Genomic DNA, 22976 nt, shown 5'->3' with positions numbered 1-22976 from the left:
CTATTTTAAGAAATTTGTAACATTTTTTTGAAAATAAGATATGTAGAACTTCCTGCTATCTGCTATCATCTCTTCCCTCTCTTGGAAATACTCAAGTGCCATATAGCATGTCATTTATCTGTAAATAGAATTGAAATGGACGTTCTTTTCTTGTTACTACATACTTAATCAGTTGTATTACATCATAATGTTATCATGTGGCAGGATATCAGATACCATGTTCATTAGTACCAATGCATGAAAATTAGTTATATTTTCTAAGATAGCTTCTAAGCATTATATGATAATCTGTCCTTCCTTTACACATGTACTTTTCAAAATGGTTAAGTTCCTTACAAATGAGGGTAACAGACATTAACAATTTTGTACCATGAACTGTATTTGAGAAAATTCGGTGTTACATAAAAGTAGATATTTTGGAACGAATTTGTATTTCAGGGAAATTTCCTTAAAACTTTTAGCTTTATAACATATTGTGGGGGGGAGGGGGTCCAGAGATAAGGATGAATGGAGAGATGGTCTTCCCATTGTATGTTTATTTTATGCATATCATCTATGGACGACATGTATTCTGTTTAATCTTCAACATACAAATATCATGCTTAAAACTAAATTGATAGGACAGCAAATGAATTAAATTCCATTAATACACAATATTCCAAAAAGATGTGTACATATTATAATATGGAATATTAACATTGTTATTGATCTGCATGTGTTCTGTGGCATATGAAATGCCTACACTAGATTCTCTAATTCACTAAGTACTGCTGATGTGTGTAATGGTTTAATTTATTAAAATGTCTTTATTTCATTCATTGAATGTGTGTGTACATATTTTTGGGATACTGTACATCCAGTTGCTAAAATGGCTTATTAATCCTTTGGAAAGCTGATTCTTTTTATCTGATATGCTGTGTAAAGGAGTATAAATTTTTTCCATAAAACAGGATGTATGGTTACCGTTTACTGTGAAAGGCTACAGGTTGGATGACCAGGTTTCCATTTCCAGTAGGGGCAGGAATTTTTCTCTCAGCCACCATATACAGACCAACTGTCACACCCTCCCAGTCGCCTATCCAGTGAGTGCTAGAGTGTGAAGCCAACCATTCACCTCCATCTAGTGCTGAGGCTGCTAAGAGCATCTACCAAAGGACCAATCAGTCATTGTCCTGATGATGGAAGCTGTAGGTGCCTCTGAAACTTCGGTAAACTTCTGCCAGATCACATGTTGCTACAACCCAGAAGGCAGCCATCTTCATATATCTGTCTTAGAACAAAAGAGATGAATTAAATAAGCAAACTGGTGAACAGCAGCTATATTTACTGGTCAAAAGAAGCTGTCTTGCTGATTGATTGTGGGTGTGTGGCAGGTAACTTGAGTATGTGATGATAGTGATAATGGTTTACAAAGCTATCAGCTTGCAATAGGATGAGATAACATTGAATAGGAATCAGTGAGTCATATAGTAATATTGTAGATACAGAATTGAGATAAAGTGATACAGGTGTCAAAAGTGTTTTATTTTACTGAGAATGTAGTGTCATACATGCTCTGTCAACTGTGTTACTGGTGTTTGTTCCTAAGCAGAAAAGTTGCTATGTTTTGTCTTAAAGTAATTTAAAACTGATTCAAAGTCAAAATTCCACAAAATGTCCCAAGCTATAGTTTCTGTAAGTACTCAACATTAAAGCCTGTTTGTATTATGAGATTGGCATTATCAGATCAGAAAATATGACAAGAAGATTTTTCAGTGTGTGTATATGAATGTAACATTTGTTCCTTTTTTTTTTGCTTAATTACACTGTATCTACTACAGAGGTTATACAGATGTGAGAAAAACTTTATGACCTGTTTTAAGGTACTTTGTTGTCATTTACCTGGAGAGGACTTGAGTGAACCCATACAACCTTCGTTTTAAATTTGTGATCTCCATACAAGATTCAAATCAAAAACTATGGAATCAAGTATTAACATTTGGTAAAGGACCCTGTTACCCATTGGATAGGAGACTGGGTGGGCCCCAGAGGACGCAGAGGCTAGAGGAAAAATTTATGAGTGTTTATGTAAATATGAGGTAGAAAGAGGAAGTTATGTATCTATGCTCTGTCATTAAGATGTCTTAACTACAGACAGGGTGACCAGGGTTTGATCCTTGGTGGGGGCAAAGGATTTTTCAAGCCTCTGGGGCCCACCCAGCCTACTCTGCGATAGGTATGAAGGGTCCTTTTGCCAGGGGTAAAGTGCAGCTTGGTCATGATGCTAAGCACTCAACCACATATATGTGGAGGTCAGGAATGAATAGGAGCTAAACCTTCTCTCCCCTGAACACCTCCATGGCATGTAGCAGGACAGCTTTGCTTTACTTTACATATGTTCGCTACCTGTATACTCATCTGTTGTACTTCACTTCTACCTTGTGACAATTTTTTTCCCCCCCTTTTCTTTTCTCCCCAGGGAGGCTATGTCTGGCTGAAGGCAACAAGCAATGATGAGTTTGATGTTCCTGTTGGAGTCAAGATACTCAGCACTCAGGGCAAGAATATTAGAGTCAAGGATGATAGTGGTGAGGTATGTCTGTTTTATATCATTAATAAATGGTGGCAGCATATAAAACTACTGAATTCAGTTGATGAAAGTTTTAGGTGAGCTGGCTAATGATATCAGGGTTCTGATCGCCCGAGAAGATTTTATTGAGCTGGCTAACTCCATGCAGCACAGTCCTTGAGAAGCTGATTAGTCACTCATTTCACCAATTTCTTTCTTTTTGTGGAACCCAGAGGTTCATTACTGTATTTGTCCAGAACCAGTTGATTCCAGTCCACATTCTCACATAATGTTTTCCTTAAGATCCATTTTAATATTATCCTTCCATCTGGGCCTAGATATCCAAGTGGCTTCTTCCCATTATATGTTATAGCTAAAATACATTACTGAACCTTCCGGTTCCATAAAAGGTTGACAGATTCTTAACCAGCCGAGTGGCTGTTAGCTTCTGAAGGACGACCATTCTCCGTGGAGTCGGTTATATTAGTTTGGGCTGATAAAAAGCATTGTGTTGTCAGCTTTTGTTAATCAGTACAATCGAAAACACAGCAAAATACCTCGTTCCAAAATTACAAAAACCACATCTAGTGTTCTTTGATGCAGGAAGTGGTAGTTCCAGCAGACCTGGTGCTGAAACCAATGCATACAACAAGTTCACTTGGTGTAGAAGACATGATAACACTGGCTGATCTACAGGAATATACCATACTTAGAAATCTGCACTACCGTTACAACCAAGACTTGATCTATGTATGTAGCAGTATTTCTTTTATAAAATATGTTTTGTTCTACAGAGTACTGGATTTCAGATAAGTTTATTGTCATTAATCTAAAACAAATTTTATGTTCAATACCAAATCCATAAATTGTTTTTGCCAGAAAGTGATTATAAATACCCTGAGCACAAAGAAAAGTAGCAAACTGCACAGACATATTACACTAATTAATTTTAATTATGCAATTTCATGTGTAAGCACATTATTAATGAAGCATTACCATAGATTATTGTCTGCAGGACTATTTTTGGCTTTGATCTTGCATGAAACGATCCAAAATCCAGCGTATTTTATACTCTTTCAGTTTAGTACAGTACAAAAGAGGACACCTTTTTCTTTGTGACTTGACATTTCATCAGTATTTTCACTAATCATGGCTGAGTGGTTAACTCTTACTTCATGTTTTTGGAGGGGGGGCAGGTTCAAATCTTGGCCCAGAGACTGACTATGCTGAGATTTTTAATCATTTTCTTTAGTCTTCCCAGTTAGGTGCCAGAATATCTTACATTAAGCCACACCCACTTCTTACATGAAATCCAATTACATTTTTATAACAGTACAAATAAGTAGGTAATTTTGTGATTTCAGACATACACAGGGTCAATCCTAGTAGCTGTTAACCCATACCAAGTTCTTCCTATTTATACAAGCAAGGATGTTGCCATGTATAAGGACTGCAAGTTGGGTGAGCTTCCTCCTCATGTATTTGCCATTGGAGACAGCTGCTTCACTGACATGAAGCGCTTTCAGCAGAACCAGTGTGTTGTTATAAGGTGTGTGTGATTTAACCTTTTAAAGCTGAGCGTAACACCTGCTTTAACAATAAATAACTCTTCATTTTGTTTTATGGGTTTCATAAGATTCTCACTGTAAACAGGGATTATTTACTTCAGTACCCTGAATCAGTTGATCTTTGTAATGGAAAAATTATGAATCTCATGAAGATTTCTGTCTTCTGGGTTGTTGCGCTGTGTAGTCTGGTCGATGTTAACCAACGTTTCAGAGGTAATACTGCCTCCGTCATCAGGGCGATATTCATCGCCCTGATGACGGAGGCAGTATGACCTCTGAAACGTTGGTTAACATCGACCAGACTACACAGCGCAACAACCCAGAAGACAGAAATCTTCATATTCACCGCTGTGAGAACCTCAAGTCTTACATATGAATCTCATCATTGTGTAATTTTTCCCAGCCTTTTGTTTCTTGTAACAGACCAGGTCTCACACTCGTATAAAACAAGACATAACTTATTGTTATGTATTTTCATCTTAAGTCTTTAGGTAGGAATTAACTTTGGTTAATATTTATTTGCAGAAATCAACAGTCCGAGATATCTTTGGATAATAAGGGAAGGCATTAAAAGAAATCTGAATCTTACCATTTTCAGAGTGGAAATTTTGGTATCCTCTTAATTGATGAGTGTGAATTTTATACAGGATCTTAATATATTCATTAATGTGGTTTTTGCAGTGGTGAGAGCGGTGCAGGAAAGACTGAAAGCACTAAGCTTATCTTACGTTACTTGGCAGCTGTAAGTGGGAAACATTCCTGGATTGAACAGCAGATTCTGGAAGCAAATCCTATTCTGGAAGGTGAAAATGAACTTGTTCTATGACAATATTTCAAATATGATTGTTTATATAATGAGTTTTCAGTTTGTTTCATTAGTCTGTAGTCTGATATTTTCTTAAGTGTGGAAACAGAAACGTCTTTGGATTATGAGTTCTTTTGTATTGAAGAAAACCATGGGCTCCTGAGCATATTGATGCAGTAGTGGTGCTATAGATTTGTATCTGGAAGGTGCGTAATTAGAATCTCAAACAGGTTACCTCGCCAGACTCATATGCTGGGGTAGCACATTCATACAGACCATAACCACCTGGTTCCAGAACTTATGCACTAATCAGTTCTGATCATACAATCTGTCCTGTACTAAGAATATCATTATGAAGATCATTAAGGACTACATCATTAACATAATATTTTATTAAAATCAGTGTAGAAGTGTATTAGAGGTTTTTCTGTATATTTAATAAAAAAGTTTATTTACATTATTGTTAATTGGTTTTACATTATTTCTCTTAGCCTTTGGAAACGCCAAAACTGTCCGAAATGATAATTCATCAAGATTTGGGAAGTATATAGATATAAACTTCAACAGTGACGGTGCTATAGAAGGCGCTCAGATTGAGCAGTACCTTCTAGAGAAGTCCCGCATAGTGTCTCAGAACAACGGAGAACGTAACTATCACATTTTCTACAGTATGTTGGCAGGACTGAGTCAGGATGAAAAGAAGTCTCTGGACTTGGCTGACCCATCACAATATATTTATCTGACAGGGGTAAGTTTTGTGCTTCCACATGATAAACAGTGAGAAAATTTAATATTACACTTTGAAAGTTGCTGATAAAATTTTACACAACTGCTGATTATTTAGTGTAAAGTTGAAAAAAAAGAAAGCAAAGGGGTTTTTTGTAGTACAAGAAATATGCTGCTGATTTGTATGAGAACTCAGAAAATGTATGTAACCTTTTCTTTTTTACATCACTGGCTGACCTTCATTCTTTTACATGCATTTTTTTGTGATGTGTCAATTTAGAAACAGATTAGTGTATCACATAAGTTAGAGAAGTAAATTTATTCTTCTTATTAGACTTGTACAATTGTTTGGAGAGGCGAAGTTCAGAACATTTTATTTTTTTAATAGTGAAAAAGACAGATCATTTGGACAAGCCACAGTTGTTCCTCTGTAGCTCAAAAAATGTAATTAACAATTTTTTACATATTGCAAGTGTTCTGCTTCATAATTCGTATGCCCTGCTTTTTCATTCAGCAGTATTTATGTGTTTAATTCAAATATGATTACTTATCACATTTACATGGTGGAAGAGGTTGCATGTCTCAATGAAGTGGCAGGCTATTCCACTAATAGTGTAGCTACTGCGGACCAGAACCTGTCTTGCAGGAAAGGCTTCAATGAATGACGTTAGACTGAGCGTGTCCTAGTGTAAGTTCAGGTGCATCAAGGTGGCAGCCCCACCACTGAACTTAACACTCCAATAGACTGGTAATTTAGCTGGGGGACATCTGTTACTTAAAATATTTGCAACGTTATGTTTAATGTGCAGTGCATGGTGATCTTGTTTTGCCAGGGAAAGTGTCTGACTTGTGATGGACGTGACGATGCAGCTGAGTTTGCTGATATTAGATCTGCTATGAAAGTTCTGAACTTTTCTGATGAGGAAGTACTGAATATTGTCAGATTACTTGCAGCCATTCTTCATCTTGGAAATGTGAAATATAATGGACTTGTTATTGGTAAGTTGAATTAAATTTGTAATATTTGCTTAATTATCTCTGTGGTTGAAAGTAAGGAGGACAGGCTTGTTGGTCTTCTGTGCCAGAAGTCTGAGGTTCATGATCAGATTTAATTACATGTAATTTGTAACCATCACCTGTAATAAAGGTAAAACTAAAAGCCATCATTAGGACTGATTACTCATAACAGGAAACTAACCTGTCTAGTGCACAAGTCCAATTTCTGTTTTATATTTTTAAACATGCAGTACCATGTATAGAATAATCTATGTGTCTGTTCTGTTTCGTAGCAAATATTGATGCCGCAGAAATTCCAGATCATTCACAAGTTCAGAAAGTTGCAGCTATATTGGGGGTTTCCAAAGACTTGCTTGTTGATGCTCTTACAAGAAAGACGATTTTTGCACATGGAGAGAAAGTAGTAAGTTGTGAAAAATTGAACTATCATGGCTCATAAGAAAGTAAAACCATGAAATTTGGAGGAAAATTTTTGTGCAGTAAATGTATAAAATTAAGGGAATAATACAACTTCTTTGTCCATGTTTTCTAATTTCATGGCAGTATTTAATGAATGTTGGAATAATAGCTATAACAACAACAGCATTTATTTCAGAATGTTTATAAATCATTGAGTTGTTTCCCAAATATTATTAACAAGAAAGAGTTTTTAAGACAGCCTTATAATGATTTTTTATACAAGTAATTGTCTATTTTTATGTTGTACTGTGTTGGGCACAGTGGAGGATTGACATGATACGATCAGTTGTAAACAAATCAGAATGTTGCCTAAGATCTGTATTTGTCTTCTATAGGTATCTAATCTGTCTGTAGAGCAAGCTGTCGAAGTCCGAGATGCCTTTGTGAAGGGAATTTATGGACAGATCTTTATCATGATTGTAGAGAAAATCAATATTACCATCTTCAAACCCAAAGCAAAAACAAAGAACTCAATTGGAGTTCTGGATATTTTTGGATTTGAGAATTTTGACACCAACAGGTTTGTGTGTCTCTGATTTACAAACATTTAAGTGCATAATATCCACACCCTACATTTTGTTAGCTATTTTTGCAAGGGTGCATTTAATATATAATGGAGAAGATAAATATTATTTTTATGAATATAATTAAATCATATACATACCTTAAAATTTTGTACAAAACCATTATTAGTATGTTAAATAACCTGGTGACAGAAGTTTTTACGTTTACAGGTATGTCTGATCCATTGAAATATTATAATTTTATATGTTTTATAATTGTGAAACTTAAGTCTGTCACATTAAGGGAAGAACACAGATTGAAGATGTTTGAGAATCAGGTGCTGATGAATATATTTGGACCTAATAGGGATTAATTAGCAAGAAGCTGCAGAAAATTTTACATTGAAGAGTTTCATAATTTGTATTCTTTAGCAAAATATTTGTATGATAAAACCAAGGGGGGTGAGATGGGCAGGACATGTAACATGCATGGGGATGATAAATTCATACAAAATTTTGGTCAGAAAACCTGAAGAGAGGAAAGTACTTGGAGCACCTGGCCTCAGATGGGAGGGTAGTTTTAAAATGGATCTGAGGAAAATAAGGCATGAAATGGATTCATATGATTCAAGACAGGGACTTGTGGCATGCTATTATGAGCCCAGTAATGATCCTTCAGGCTCCATAGGATAGGAACATTTCGCTTAACTTAATCGTTGTTAGCTTCTAAGGACTCTGTTCCATGGAGAGTTGTTTCTGAATTTGCCTTTCCATTTTATTAGCCCTTTCAGTTTCATAATTCTCTTTTTTGTCCTTATCAGTTTTGAGCAGTTGTGCATTAACTATGCCAATGAGAATCTGCAACAATTCTTTGTCCAGCATATTTTTAAGCTTGAACAAGAGGAATACACACGCGAGGGTATCAACTGGCAACACATGTCATTTGTTGACAACCAAGACATCCTGGATCTGATTGGAGTAAAGCCCATCAATATTATGTCTTTAATTGATGAAGAATCAAGATTTCCAAAGGTATGGAAACATCTCTTTGATTGGGTCCCATTTTAATCTTCTGTTTGTACTGTATTAAAAATGTAACGTTAACGTAGAGAAATCGTAGAAGAAGCCGCCAGGTGCAGGAAGTAGCTGCAAGTATACTGAATAATAAGTTATGGGCATCTAACAAGGGGTGATCCTGTAGCTTGTATATTATGAGATGTCACACAGGGTCGTAACCTTAGACACAAGGTCGATATAAGGTCCAGTGTTGGGCTGTCTTTAACATGGTAATAAAATTACAGGTTTCATAAAAGCAGGAAATTTCTTGACCAGTTGATTGGTTATCAACTTCTCAAGGAGGACTGCTTTATGTAGTTATATCTATGAATTTTTCCTAAATTGAACTCCTTTTGTAGAGTTACATAGAAGCATGATCTTTAAATGTTTGTACTTCATCCTCATGACTTATTTTATGGATGCTGAAAATCTCGTATAAAACACACCATTTCATTCTATCTTGAACTAGTTTACATTGTCATATTGAATCTTCGTAAGATGGTTAATTAAAGTATCCTTGATAGCACGTGGTTTCGTTACATTTCAGGGGACCGATGGAACATTATTAACTAAGGTTCATAAGACACATGAAGGAAATAAGAATTACCTGAAGCCTATGTCTGACAAGACTCCAGCCTTTGGCTTGAGTCATTTTGCTGGAAAAGTGTTCTATGATGTAAAAGGTAAGTAATGGGTTAATAATGGTGCATGCACTGTTCTGAAGAGAAGTATATAATATAAAGGTAAGATTTCTCATGGCCTAAACACCATGCCATAAAGATATATAAGGGGCATGATAGAAAAGCTCCTTACAGTCTAGACCTCAACGTCAGATGGCTGGGTGTGGTCAGCTGTTTTACTCCTGAGGAAATCACCCTCTGTATGTACTTGATAGAAGACTAGGTATGCCTCAGAACTGAACTGGACATTGTGAAGAGAAAATTTGCTTTCTGTACTGTCATCAAACCCCAATAACCCAGCCCATAGGCTGTAACTTTTACTGACCATGGCCACTCCTTTCCAGATTCTTTGCAATTCATTATTCACATTCATTTGACAGTACATAACAAACAGTTGCAAAACTATCATTAAATAACCAAATAATTTTAATATCAGTGAAAAGTCATATGCAATTGATTTTAAAATATGTTTCAAATTCCCTCATTTCAGTACAGTGTCCGAACAGTTAGAAATTGGTCATATACTGTCCGTTTTATCAGGTTGTTGCTGCATCTTAGTGGCACTGTACAGATCGTTACATAAAGAATAACTATCTCCATGGAGCATAGTCCTGTAGCCCGTGAGAAGCTATTAGTATGCTTAGGTAGTGAAGAAATTCTTCACATTTTTTTGGAAATGTATTTTGCATTTTTGCCATAAGGATAGAAATTTATCTAAGACATTGGGATGTGCTCTGTGTTGAATTTGTATAAATATAACAAAGGCATAGAATGTAAACTTTAAACAAAATGACAAATTTACATTCATGGTTCTTATTTTTGTATTTGGCTAAGTACAAACTTTCTTGTTATGACAGGTTTCTTGGACAAGAACAGAGACTCATTTAGCACAGACTTGAAACAATTGGTCCACATTGCAAGCAACAAGTTTCTGAAGAATCTGTTTGTTGAGGAATTGTCCATCAACCAGCATGACACAAAAAAACGAACCATGACTTTATCTGCACAGTTCCGCAAATCTCTTGATGTTCTCATGAAGACATTAAGCAGCTGTCATCCATTCTTTGTACGATGTATCAAACCTAACGCTCTTAAGAAACCAAAGGTATGTTGTATTTTATGGTGCATTACATATATTATTAAATGAATGCGATGAAATAATCCCTACGAAGAAAACCTAAAGTGAGGGACCACTTGGGACACCCAGACATAGGTGGGATAATAATATTAAAATGGTTCTTAAAGAAGATGTGAGGGGTAGATTATATTCAGCTGCTAAGGATAAGTCCAGTGGTGGGCTCCTACATTCCAAAGAAAAGTTGCAGAGAGTGAAATCTGAAAGAAAATTTCCTTTCACCCCTCGCATTTCTCCTCTGCCAGCCATGCAACACTCTACTCCCCCTTCTCATCACCACACTCTATCATCCAGCAAGCAGTTCGCATTAAAGTAAGTATTGAAATCAGTGTAAATTAGGTGAGTGCATTAAAATGAAATCACACTTTTAGAACATGCTTATAATGAGGAATACCTGTACCTTCAAATAGGCTGTGGAGTTAAAAGATTCTTGCTTTCTTAACTATGGTATGTGATGAAAGTGAGTGGTCATTTACATACTGTGGCTGCTTTAACTCCTGGGAATGAGACCTTGATAGGAATTGTATTGGAGGTTATGTGACCTCCAGAGATGATTTGGTTGTACTGTAATTATGAAAAGAAATCTTACTGGTGCCAGAAATTGAACCCTGATCATCCAGTCAGTTGTCTAGCATTAATTGCTTTGATTTTCACATTTTAGATGCATAATATAGTCCTTTGTATTCAGGTGTTTGATCGAAGTCTGTGCTGCAGACAACTACGCTACTCAGGCATGATGGAAACTGCCAAAATCAGAAGAGCAGGTTATCCAATTCGTCACGCCTTCCGAGAGTTTGTTGAGAGGTACAGAGTCCTTGCACCAGGAACTCCTCATGCACACAAGGTGATTTTCTGTGTAAATGTTTGCTATTAGCTTCTATTAAGAATGTTTTTAATTTAATTTATTGAAAAGTTTTATTGTTGTTATGTGTGTTTAATGTGTCCTATTTCCTCAAAAGCAGCAGTTTTATATAGCACACAGCCAACGTGTACTTACTTATTCATTTTACAGATTTTTGTCTCAGAATATATTGCAGTTCTGTTATTTGTAGTACAATATAATTGAAAGTTATATGTGAGTTATTTTTATGTCTGATCATGTCTTTTGGATCCCAGTCTAAATTTCTTCCAGCTTGTTCCCTTATTCTTCAGTCTTATTGCCTGTTATTTAATATCAACCACAAGGTGGCATATGAGACCATATCTGGCCAGGAATAAGACAAATTGAAGCACTAAATTTTAGGATAATGATGGTGTTTATAATCATGATGATGATGGTAGTGGTGAAAGTAATAACAGAGATTGTTCAGTGTTTGCGCTCAGACTTAGAATTTTTGTAACAGCAGATGTTTAGATTTAACTAATTTTAAATTGTTTTATACTTGTAAGCTGTTGATCTCAGATAATATATTTGTGAGATTTGAGGTTCTTATGGCAGTGAGTAAGAAGGTGACTGTCTTTTGGGTTGTTGTGCCATGTAGTCTGGTATAAGTTTACCAACATTTCAGGGATACTTCCTGCATCTATCATCACCCTAATTATGGATTCAGCAAGTACCTCTTAAATGTTGGTAAACTTCCAACAGACTGCATGGAGCAATAACCCAGAAGACATTCATCTTTATATATTTAAATTATAACTCTCCAGACATAACCAATCTCGAGCTGTTAATTTACAGACTGACTGCAAAGCTGCTTCAAGTAAAATCTGTCAGCTGGTGCTGAGGAAGGAAGACTACCAGCTGGGACATACCAAAGTCTTTCTGAAGGATGCTCATGACACATTTCTGGAACAGGAGAGGGAGAGAGTTCTTACAAAGAGCATTCTGGTGCTACAGAGGAGTATCCGGACATGGGTGTATCGGAAGAGGTAAAGCCTTTCTTTTATATTTTTAACATTTTATAATCATTCCTATGATATTTATAAACATTAATAAAGCATATAGTTATATTCATAACAATTACAAGAGTTTAAAATGATTCATTGTCAGGACTTTTCCATCATCTGTTCTTTAAAATCACAATGTTTGAGAGGCTGGTTCTGTCTCCGTCTTCAGGTGAGAGGTACCTACTCTGTTGGGTCCCTTAGATAGAGCTGGTCTCTGTCACTGGACAACAGAGTAGGCATCTCTCACCTGAAGACGGAGACAGGACCAGCCTCTGAAATGTTGTGATTTTAACCCTTTGCCACAGAGATTTAAAGTCCGAGCTTGGGGTAATACGTTCTTAGTGTCCCTTTAAATTTTGCTCTAAAATACTATATTTATCATAACTTTGGAACTATATGAGATATAATTAAAAAATTTTCACTGAAATCCTCTTAAAAGATGGTTTTATTATCTTACCTTATAAGATGAACGCCCTGTGTGTGAGCAGTGTAAGGATGTGGATCAGAAGTTGAGCTTCGTGTATTTCACCGCCACCACTTTTGTCACTCTCATTATCACTAACTCCAGTTGTTACCAACTGTGTATAATTAATGTCTATTATTGCACTGTCGGTGTCCGAACTATACTTACAGTCACTTTCATCCAAAACTTCTTCTAGAAGTGCACGTCTTTCTGCTTCTGTAAGTACGCGACTAGACGAAGAGACATCCATGATGAGAATGAGAAGGTCAGGATATTATTTTTAGATTCCCAGGTAGAACTCAATGGAATGTGGCGGTGTTGCCATATGTCCACATACAGTTATCTTTTCAGAACAAAGCAGTGCAAACCGCATTCCGCTGGCGTTATTCGTTAAAAAGTTATGGGCTACAAAAATTAAGCTTGCAGCCGACGTACACTGTACCGATATCCACTAGGGGGTATTTATGCCTCACGAATTTTCACGTCGGTCCGCGCGGAGAGGTTAAAGAACAGACAATGGAAAAAGTTCTGACAATGAATAATTTTAAGTGTAAACTACCATCGTCAAAACCCTTTAGAATTGAATTACAAGAGTGTTGCTTCTTTTCATGATAAGGCTAGATTTTTTTTATTTACGAAAATATCAGCATATAAATCATGTATTTTGTAAAGTTGTCACATTTGACAGACAGTATTATAATCCACAAGGTAACACAACTGATAAGGCATTGCATTTCTTAACTGCGTATGGGCTTATGAATTTTTCATATGTATTTGTAATCACATACTGATGCAAAACATGTATGTAAGTTTTATGCAGGTTGTAGTAGTGAACTTGAAGAATGTGATTTCTCAGTAATTAAAATATGACAACCTTTTATTATGAAATTTGCCAATAAGAGAAATTCTACCCAGTAGGGATCCTGTGAACATAGTAAGGGACCTTTGGGTCCCTTAAAAGGTGGAGAATTTTTTGAGTAGCTATGTTAATGTTGAGAAGGAACCTGATGCATGAAATTAGTATAATCAAATGACTTCAGTTGATAAATGAAATAAGTTAGTACAGAACTGCTTCTGGTATTTACATTGATTAGGATGTGGTGATCAGTTTTGTTTGTTCAAGTAGTGAAAGTGACAGAAAATAAAGTTGTGGCACTGTAAGTTCATTCCTTTCATTAGTTTGCACTAAGAATCTCACCAGATTAGTACATTCACTACAAGGTTTCTCTGATTACCAGCCAGTGAACCATTTTCAGGTTAGGTTATATAAAATTATGTGTGTATTTATATGTAGATTCTTGAGACTACGGTCAGCTGCATTGACACTGCAGAAATACTGGCGTGGCCGTGTTCCTCGTCTCCAGTACCAGAAGATGAGACAAGGCTATCTTCGACTACAGGCTCTTCTTCATTCAAGGAAGCTAAAACACAGCTTCAGTAATATCCGTTCTCGTATTTCGAAGTTTCAGGTGGGTTACTGAACACTCAAAATCATTGGCTTGGTCAGACTGTCAGACAAATCAAATTCTTAATCTCTTGAAACTAATTACAGGAATTTTATATAGAGTAAAATATCCAATTTTGGTTAATTGTAGTCAGAATACACGGTCTGAGCTAGTGAAAGCTTTGCTAAGTAAATATATATATAAAATAAAATTGATTATGAGATTTTGGACATAGCATATTGGGCACATAGCAAATAGAAATAAATTATGCTCATTGCTACTACTGCTACAACTATTAATACTATTGCTGCTGCTGCTGCTCTTTCTACCGCTGCCACCCCACCAATCCTTTGTGGTGTGTGCGCATGCAAGAATAGGAAAAGTTACTGTATGCCTTCGTTAACATATGGCACAGAAACTTTGGCATGGACCAAGACATGTATTGGTAAGAGTATTACTGGATTTCTGGGTTTTTCAGTGTGTAATATTCAAAAAGAAAACAATGTTTTGGAAACTGGATATGTTTCTGTCTTCGGGGGAAAAGGTGGTGATTACCTACCCATTTGGGCCCTAAAAGACTCAACTTCTAACGTGTGTCACTGGACCATATGTATAATGTGATATTATGTGTTATAGATCCAAGAGAAAAAGTTTAAAGGAATTTAATTAGTATCAAATTAACAAACAGCGTCATTAGTTGGTATGGACATATTTTAAGATAGAATAGAAGGGGAATCATATAAATGTAAACATATAACTTTTTACTTAAGAATCACAGTTATTAATCTGAATAATTATTGTATTCTATTCTAGGCATTTTGTCGTGGTTATCTTGTGCGGCAGACATTAAAAGAGAAATCCCAGGTAAGTTTCACTTTGTCATCACTTGAATTTTTAATTGTTCAGCGCTTCATATTCATTGAAATGTTGTCATATGTGTTTGCTGGAATTTCAGAAGTAAAAGAACATGTGTTGTGTTTGCTAAAGAGAGTGGATATATCATATTACTGTATCTTTATACATTTAAAACTTTCCTGGTATCAAAATTTGTTGAAATGGCTAAAGCTGTTGTTTTTGTAGTTTTCCCATGTTGACTGATGGCTTGTGAAGTTAGTGTATTGTTATGTTCATGTTGTTTTTTAATTAAGACATTTGTTACCTTTAATTTATAAAGAGATAACTCCAGTAAGTCCTGTTGATGGAAATGGTTTCTTATTAATTTTAAATACCATCAGAATGTTGATAAAAATTAATGAGATTTGTATACCCATTTTTGTAGATAAAAAATTTATTGCAATTAATTTGTTGTAGTTCAGAAAAAGACGACTCCAAGAAATTCTCCAGCTAAGGAAGAAGGAAGAAGCAGAGCTTAAGAAAGCTGGGCATAAGAACTACAGAGAAATTGCAGAAGAAAATTACAAGGTAGCTATAATCTTGCTGAATGTGTGGACATTGTCATTAACTTTTATTGGCCATGCATCATGATTCTTGCACATTCTAGCTGGCCTTGTGTCTCGATAGCATATCATTAAACCATTGAATACCGGATTTAAAGTGTGGCCAATAACACCTTTCTTACAGCAGTTTTAATCCCCTTTTCCTGTGTGGTAACAGCTAGAAAAGTATGGTTTTTGTATACTCAGTTTGCATGGTCTTGAGTTTATATCCTGTTTAAGGAATGGATGAGGTTTATGAATGTTAATTACAGGAAGTGTTAGAAGTTGGGTTATCATCAAAGGTTTTATATAATTTTTGGTTAACAGCTTTAATTTATGAGGTCAAAGGAGTTGAATTTTTCTTTTTGTGAAATGAGTCAAAGGGAGGGTGCAGGATGCAGAAAAAACTGTGTGGATGCTGGAGTGTGTAACTATAAGATGTTCCTAAGAGCAGTAACTTAATGTGTGTTATAGGTCACACTGAAGAGGCATAAGTCACAACATACCTGTATTTTCTTAAATTGACGCATCCTTTGGCAAAAACGAATAATCTAGTGTAGTCTAGTATTAACAATGATATTCAGAAATGAATGAAAAACTGGTCTTTTTAGAAACGTCTTATTGAACTGGACAAGGAGGTAAAGGACATCGAGCCTGAAAGCACTATTGATATGGAAGATGAACCTCCAGATGTTGACACATTGTTTGACTTCCTTGATCCAAGTACTGGTGATAGTGGTCATGTTTCTCCTGGTGCCACTGTGTATGGGGTAAGTTTCCTAAATTCTGTTTCTACTTGTATTCATTTGGTTGAATTCTTTCCTTTGCTTTTATTTTGTGCTTGGTCCAGTCTGTGAGATATGTTATATGATTATTTACTTAGAAATTGTTGATACAATATTTTATTTTCCGTCTATACACAAACTTAAAATAATGTTGTTTAAAATTACTTAAAATTATAACATATATAAATTAGAAATTGTTGTAATTAGTACTGAGTATAGTTACATTGTTTTGTTAGCAAATTATTATTTGTATTAATTCTTAGAGAAGGGCCTGAGATATTAGAAAGTGATGAAGTGAATGGTCAGTGAGAAGGTCTTTCAACCAATGAACAGAAATAAAATTTGGAAATCTATAAGACAAGGAATGTTTTCAGAGTTTACTACTTTTTCTGTAGAATTACAGAATGTCCAGAGATTAAAATTGTGTTATATGAATCATATTACTTTCCTGTTTTAACATACAAAGCTTAAATGTTGCTGTTAGACTGAGAGAGATGTAACCAGATTGAAAGTAGAAGAAATGAAATTTATACAGAGTATTATGAAATAAATGGGAAGGGATAAAATCTGAAAGCAAGGTATTAGGCAAGTTCTGAAATAGGAATGCTACAAAAGAGAAGTTACTGAAATTAAGGACATAATAGAATGAGTACATGTGAAATGGTTGTAACTGAAATATTGTTCATAGTAACCTCCAGACAGTCAAAACAGAAGGAAACAGGATAAGACAGAAGGATTGCTCTTAGTAACTACCAAATAGGACAGAAGAAAATGTTAGGAGACAGAAATGTTTTATATTATAGATATGTAGAGCTCAGGTTTTAATCCTGTGGGTTTGAATAATGAAAGTGGAAATATTGGTTGTTTCATTGTTCAACTAATGTGAAATGCTTAATGGTAAACCTTATTTCTGTATTTGATTATTCTGTTTTTGCTTACATCCTTTCAATAGGTTATGGATACTGGGAAACCTGACCAGGAAATAATAAGCATACCGCAAATTCAAGACACTACAGGCAGCTTATCTGAATTTAACTTCAGAAAGTATGCTGCAATGTACTTCTGTGGAAATGTTAACTACCAGTATTCCAGAAGGCCCATCAAGCACTCACTTCTAGATCTTCCACTTCCAGCTGACCAGTTGGTAAGTCTTGTATGGTGGACAGTAGTATGCAGCGTCCATAGTCCACACTGTATTTATGGCTTATAAGTTGCAATCAAGCAAATTTTTTGGGTTCTCCATTTCCTTTGTAATTCTTTTGGCATTCTGTCATCTTCTTACTTTCTGTAATTTTGGTAGAGGATACAGCTTTGTTAACCCTTTGGAGCCAAAGCTTGTCTAAATAACTTTTAAAAATTCAGTTCTAACCTCAAAGAAGACACAGTGCATCAACATAACAAAGATCAACTGGTCAATTCCGTTTAAGGAAATCATCACTATTTACTTTGAGAATCACACAAAACCAATAAATACACTTTCTGGACAAAATGTAGAGTTATCGATTATTAAAGCAAGTGAATATACATGGTTACCACTGGGTTTTAAGGGGTTAAATAACCAGTCACTCAGAGAAGTATGTCATTTAAGATATGAAATAAATATATTAAAAATTTTAAAATCCATTATTTCACAGGCATTTGAAATTTGATTATGTCATGCGAAAATTAGATCTGTGCTAATTAGTTTATAGTGATTATTTTTGATCCTGTGCTAACCACAGTGATAGTTAAAATTATAAAGGCAATTTGAAAGTGAGGCAGTTTGCATTTAAAATCCTAGTAATTTGTCAGACAGCATTGTTCTGGACAACGCACACAGAGCCAATCTAGGCATGTTGTGGTTGTGCTGATGCTTAAATTATTAATGAAAACAGATCAGAGAGTTGAGAGACCAGACTTCTTCATAGAACCTACCTGACTGATCCAAGAGCGGTCTAGTATTACAAATACTATATTCTGTTACATTTTTGCAGGCTGCTAAAGCTCTTTGGGTTACCATTCTTCGGTTTATGGGTGACCTAGCAGAGCCTCGGTATGATACTGAACAGCCAGACAACACTCCTGTAATGACAAAGATAAATCAAACACTGACTAGGAATTTTATTAGCAGCAAGGAATTTAAGGAAGCTGAGAGACAGATACAGGTGAGTGAGATTGTATGCAATGATTCTGATGGTGGCTCTCTTCTGTGTTGTAGCAGTATGTAGTCTGGTAGAAGTTTACCAACATTTCAGAGGTCCTTGGTGCATTCATCATCAGGGCAATGAGCGGCCCTGATGATGGAGGTGGCAAAGACCTTTGATACATTGATGAACTTTTACCAGACTACATGGCACTACAACCCACAAGACAGTCATTTTTAATTGATTTTTGTTATTTTCACATAAATAATATATAATTGTAAGAGAATAAGACATATACATATTGTTGACTAGTAGTTCAGGTACTGAAGTGTTAAACATTTATACAAATATTTTATTATTTAGGAAGAAGAAATGGCATTAAAAAAGATGTCTGCAGCAGAGAGACGTAAAATGATCTCGATGACTCTTAAGCGCAAGAACAAACTGAATGAAAATGTGAGGGGTTTGCTGCAAGATGAATCTGCTGTTAGCAACTACACGCTGTGGCTAGAAGGACGACGCACTACTAACCTGGAAAAGCTCCACTTCACTGTAGGGCATGGCATTCTAAGACCTGAGCTCAGGTGGGTCATTAAGGAATTGAACACTAATAGATATATTAGTAACCAAGACTTTTATTAAGAACCTAAAAATTAAAGCATACAAAACTGCAGTAATGCTTGTTCTTTCATATGTATCAGAATAAAACTTGGTTGCATAATCTAAGGAAAGAACATAGATTGAAGGTGTCTGAGAAACTGCTGAGGAGAAAATTTGGAAGCAACAGGAAAAGAGCATAATGAGTTTAATAACTTTTACGTTACTAAAATCAAGCAGAAAGAGATGGTCAAGACATTGTTTCAGTTGCAATTTGAACATGAATACAAGCTAAATGCTCATCCATCTGATATGTGTGTTTGTGTGCACAGAAATTTATTGAATAATTAATATAATTAAATAAGACTGTAAATGTATATCTCATTTGAAATCAGTGTTGGAGAGTCAGAATTAAACTGTAACTTTCAATTCTTATTACAGGAATGAGATCTACTGCCAGATTTGCAAGCAGCTGACAAACAATCCATCAAAAGCATCTCATGCTCGTGGCTGGATTTTGCTGTCACTATGTGTGGGCTGCTTCCCGCCTTCAGAGGAATTTGTTAATTACCTCAAGAATTTCATTCGCACTGGTCCACCTGGTTATGCTCCTTATTGTGAAGGTCGACTTGATAGGACATTCAAGAATGGACCGCGAACTCAGCCCCCTAGTTGGATTGAACTTCAGGTTCGTATCTCATAATGTCTTGTATTTGGAGCTAAATCATTAGGTTATGAACCATATACTAAAACGTTAACTATTGAGAATGAGTGAGAAGGTTTAATGTAGACTGAAGATTAAATTATGAAACATCCGCCATTATGCATACACTAAGGAAAATGAAATAAATAAATAATTGTTAGAATTTATGATTTCCTGAGATACATAAACCTTCCTGTGTGACATGTTGCTCTGAATCTTCATCCGTAATCATCAGCAATTATGGTTGAACATTCTTGTCTGTTGTATTTTAGGCCACGAAGTCAAAGAAACCTATTGTGATAGACGTTACATTCATGGATGGCACTGTGAAGAAGCTGAGTGCAGATTCATCTACAACTGCTGAAGAACTGTGTAACCAGCTGTATGACAACATCAAACTTAAGGATCACTTTGGATTCTCTCTCTTCATTGCACTGTTCGACAAGGTAAATATATCAATATAATATTTTCAGCATTGCATTAGCATAAATTATCATGATAAGAATCTTGATTTATTATTCCTTACTTCTATCTGTGTGTAATAATTTTAGTGGCAAATATATCCTTTTTGCTTCCATCATCAGAGTGATCTCTCTGATGATGGAGGCAGCAAGGACCTCTGACACATTGGTAAACCTCTACCAGACTACACAGCACTACAACTCAGAATATTCATACTCATTAATATGAGACTTCAAAGAGGCCTGTTTAAAAATGAAGAAAGAAAATTTTCCTCTTCTGATTTCTTTAGCTCCTGGTTGAAATACTCCACTAAAGACTTCGTACTCATGTTGTGCCATGTGAACGTATTGAAATAATATTAAGAAATGAGATATTTTTTTATATGTTTACTCAAACTTTAGAAGGGAACAGTTGGGAAAAGAAATATTTAAGTAAGAAACAAGTTTTGAATACTCAGACTTTAAAATTGATATGAGAAAATTTGTGTGCTGTTATTTGCAGTAAATACAAGCACAATTAAATTACTGTTCATATAGGTTTCTTCTCTTGGAAACAAAGGAGACCATGTGATGGATGCCATCTCGCAATGTGAGCAGTATGCTAAGGAACAAGGAGCACAAGAGAAAAATGCACCCTGGAGATTATTCTTCCGTAAGGAGATTTTTGCTCCTTGGCATGATCCTACAGAGGATGCTGTGGCTACCAATCTCATATTTCAGCAAGTGGTTCGAGGAGCCAAGTTTGGTGAATACCGATGTGACAAGGTCAGTTATCAATTCTGCATATTGTATAAATAAAAGCAAAGTACAAGGCGAACATATATTGAACATCTGTTAGATGTCGGTGATAACGAAGTGTACCATCTGCTTTAGTGTCATAATATATTAGCCAATCAGACATGTTGCTTTGTGCTTCATATTCATACTACAGTTCATGAAAATCAGTCTGTTTGGTCAAAAGTGAAAAAGGAACACACATAACTTTGTAAGCTCATAAGCAACCCCCCCCCCCCCCCCCCACCACCACCAACCTCTTAAGAAAGAAAAATAAACTAAAAATGAAAGAAACAAAATTATTGAATACAATTAATTCCTATTCTTTTCCACATGCATATATGTCTAACGATGCTCCTTCTATATACTGTAATTTAATTAAGCTGTTTTCATTATAATTTACTTGCTGGATTTGAATGCTTCATGATATTTTAATATTCATGTACTCACGAAATTCCCCAAAGGTTCATTACCATGTTCACAAGAGCCCACCACTGGTCTGTCTCTTGAAGCAAATGATTCTACCCGAACATTCTGTTCCTTAAGATTCATGTTCATGTTATCCTCCCATCTGTGCCTGTTATTCCAAATCATCTCTTTCCTTTAGGTCTTCTGGATGAAACTTTGTGTGTATTTCTGTTATCATTATTATTAAAATCTATACTACCTTCATCTGTTACCAGCCAAGTGCTAAGTCAGAGATGAAACTCCAAATTTAGGACAAAGAATGTGTTAAAGTGAACAAAACTTCAATTTGATTTCAGGAAAGTGACATTGCCATGATGGCCGCCCAACAGTATTATGTGGAGAATGGTGCAAACTTTGATCCAAGACTGTTATCCAGTCTGCTGCCCAATTACATTCCTGATCAATTCCTGAAAAACAGTGGAGATAAAGTACTCAGCAGATGGGAGAGGCTTGTTGCAGATGCATTCCAGAAGGTAAAGCTTCAAGCTTTTATTAACTAAATCCATTGAGCAGAGTTCTTCTTGAGATGCTAATGGTCACTTAGCTGGTCAAGAATTTCCCTGCTTTTTATGGAACCGAAATGTTCATTTTTACAAGATCTCACCAAAGAATTGGTTCAAATTTGAGGCCCTGTATAACATTTTATAACATTCTACCTTCTTATTTGAAGTGTTGATGGCTTCCTGCCCAACTCTCAAGCTGGGGACCACCTTTTGTTGGTTGTATGCAACTGTTTATTTAATATGTCCTCATATCTTCTCTATATATGATGGCTGTCTCTTCCATGCACTGTCAGTCTGTTTTGTGGTGGTGTGAAAAAGGATTTACTAACTTGATAGTATGAGCACTAATCTTAGTAGTAATGAGGGGAAGTTGATGAATGAGGAAGAAATTTGTCCATGTCAAAGGTCTGTGGTTCAAGACCAAACTTATCCTGTGTTGATTTTTCAAAAAAAAAAAAAAAAAAACCTTCCCATTTCTTCACTTCAGACAAAGTGAAACTGTCTGAATGTAAGGATTACAAGTCTGCATTGTGAACATTAGTCAACTTTGATCCATACATTACCTCTGTCATTATAAATCCACTGTCAGGATTAACAGAATCTATGTTATAGGTACCCCCATTTCAGAAAGGGAATTGTTTGCATCTGTGATAATATTGTAATATGGAGTTAGGTATAAATGTAATGTAAGCTTTTATTTTATTTTACAGAGCTACTTTGCAAAAGAGCAAGTATCTGACATTAAAGTGAAAGAGGATATTGTGGCATATGCCATGATGAAGTGGCCACTTTTATTTTCAAGATTTTATGAGACAGTGAAAATATCAGGTATGA

At 35.6% G+C, this 22976-nt stretch overlaps 1 protein-coding gene and 1 long non-coding RNA gene across 3 annotated transcripts in view; one reads left to right on the top strand and one right to left on the bottom strand.

Annotated features, from left to right (window-relative positions):
• Positions 1 to 521: 521 nt before the first annotated feature.
• On the bottom strand, positions 522 to 13347 carry LOC147873722 (uncharacterized). Its single transcript, XR_015535302.1, has 2 exons — positions 12842 to 13347; positions 522 to 1266 (listed from the first exon to the last, which is right to left on the bottom strand). It is a non-coding gene; the product is annotated as an uncharacterized LOC147873722 (long non-coding RNA).
• The window catches only part of LOC110837492 (myosin-VIIa-like), a 33658-nt gene continuing 11935 nt past the window's right edge, over positions 1254 to 22976 (top strand). The window contains exons 1-26 of one of the 2 annotated variants that reach the window (XM_087349532.1): positions 1254 to 1373; positions 2459 to 2572; positions 3152 to 3298; positions 3913 to 4097; positions 4798 to 4919; positions 5413 to 5669; positions 6481 to 6646; positions 6937 to 7067; positions 7459 to 7643; positions 8448 to 8658; positions 9230 to 9365; positions 10220 to 10467; positions 11186 to 11341; positions 12176 to 12366; positions 14142 to 14316; positions 15106 to 15156; positions 15604 to 15714; positions 16340 to 16498; positions 17466 to 17657; positions 18487 to 18657; positions 19000 to 19220; positions 19675 to 19921; positions 20209 to 20382; positions 20935 to 21162; positions 21936 to 22112; positions 22853 to 22970. In XM_087349532.1, coding sequence (XP_087205658.1) covers positions 3188 to 3298; positions 3913 to 4097; positions 4798 to 4919; positions 5413 to 5669; positions 6481 to 6646; positions 6937 to 7067; positions 7459 to 7643; positions 8448 to 8658; positions 9230 to 9365; positions 10220 to 10467; positions 11186 to 11341; positions 12176 to 12366; positions 14142 to 14316; positions 15106 to 15156; positions 15604 to 15714; positions 16340 to 16498; positions 17466 to 17657; positions 18487 to 18657; positions 19000 to 19220; positions 19675 to 19921; positions 20209 to 20382; positions 20935 to 21162; positions 21936 to 22112; positions 22853 to 22970 — 4123 coding nt within the window. In that variant the 5' untranslated portion in view covers positions 1254 to 1373; positions 2459 to 2572; positions 3152 to 3187. Of the gene's footprint in view, positions 1374 to 1421; positions 1675 to 2458; positions 2573 to 3151; positions 3299 to 3912; positions 4098 to 4797; positions 4920 to 5412; positions 5670 to 6480; positions 6647 to 6936; positions 7068 to 7458; positions 7644 to 8447; positions 8659 to 9229; positions 9366 to 10219; positions 10468 to 11185; positions 11342 to 12175; positions 12367 to 14141; positions 14317 to 15105; positions 15157 to 15603; positions 15715 to 16339; positions 16499 to 17465; positions 17658 to 18486; positions 18658 to 18999; positions 19221 to 19674; positions 19922 to 20208; positions 20383 to 20934; positions 21163 to 21935; positions 22113 to 22852; positions 22971 to 22976 lie in introns of those variants that run through there. The other variant, XM_087349531.1, reaches the window with a different exon arrangement.

This window comes from Zootermopsis nevadensis, unplaced genomic scaffold, assembly GCF_977971745.1.
Source record: "Zootermopsis nevadensis isolate Lab colony 2312 unplaced genomic scaffold, Znev_1.0 Znev_ptg000016l, whole genome shotgun sequence".
NCBI lineage: Eukaryota > Metazoa > Arthropoda > Insecta > Blattodea > Termopsidae > Zootermopsis > Zootermopsis nevadensis.
The sequence above is the reverse complement of the archived record's forward strand: the minus strand, read 5'-3'. Positions and strand labels throughout refer to the sequence as shown.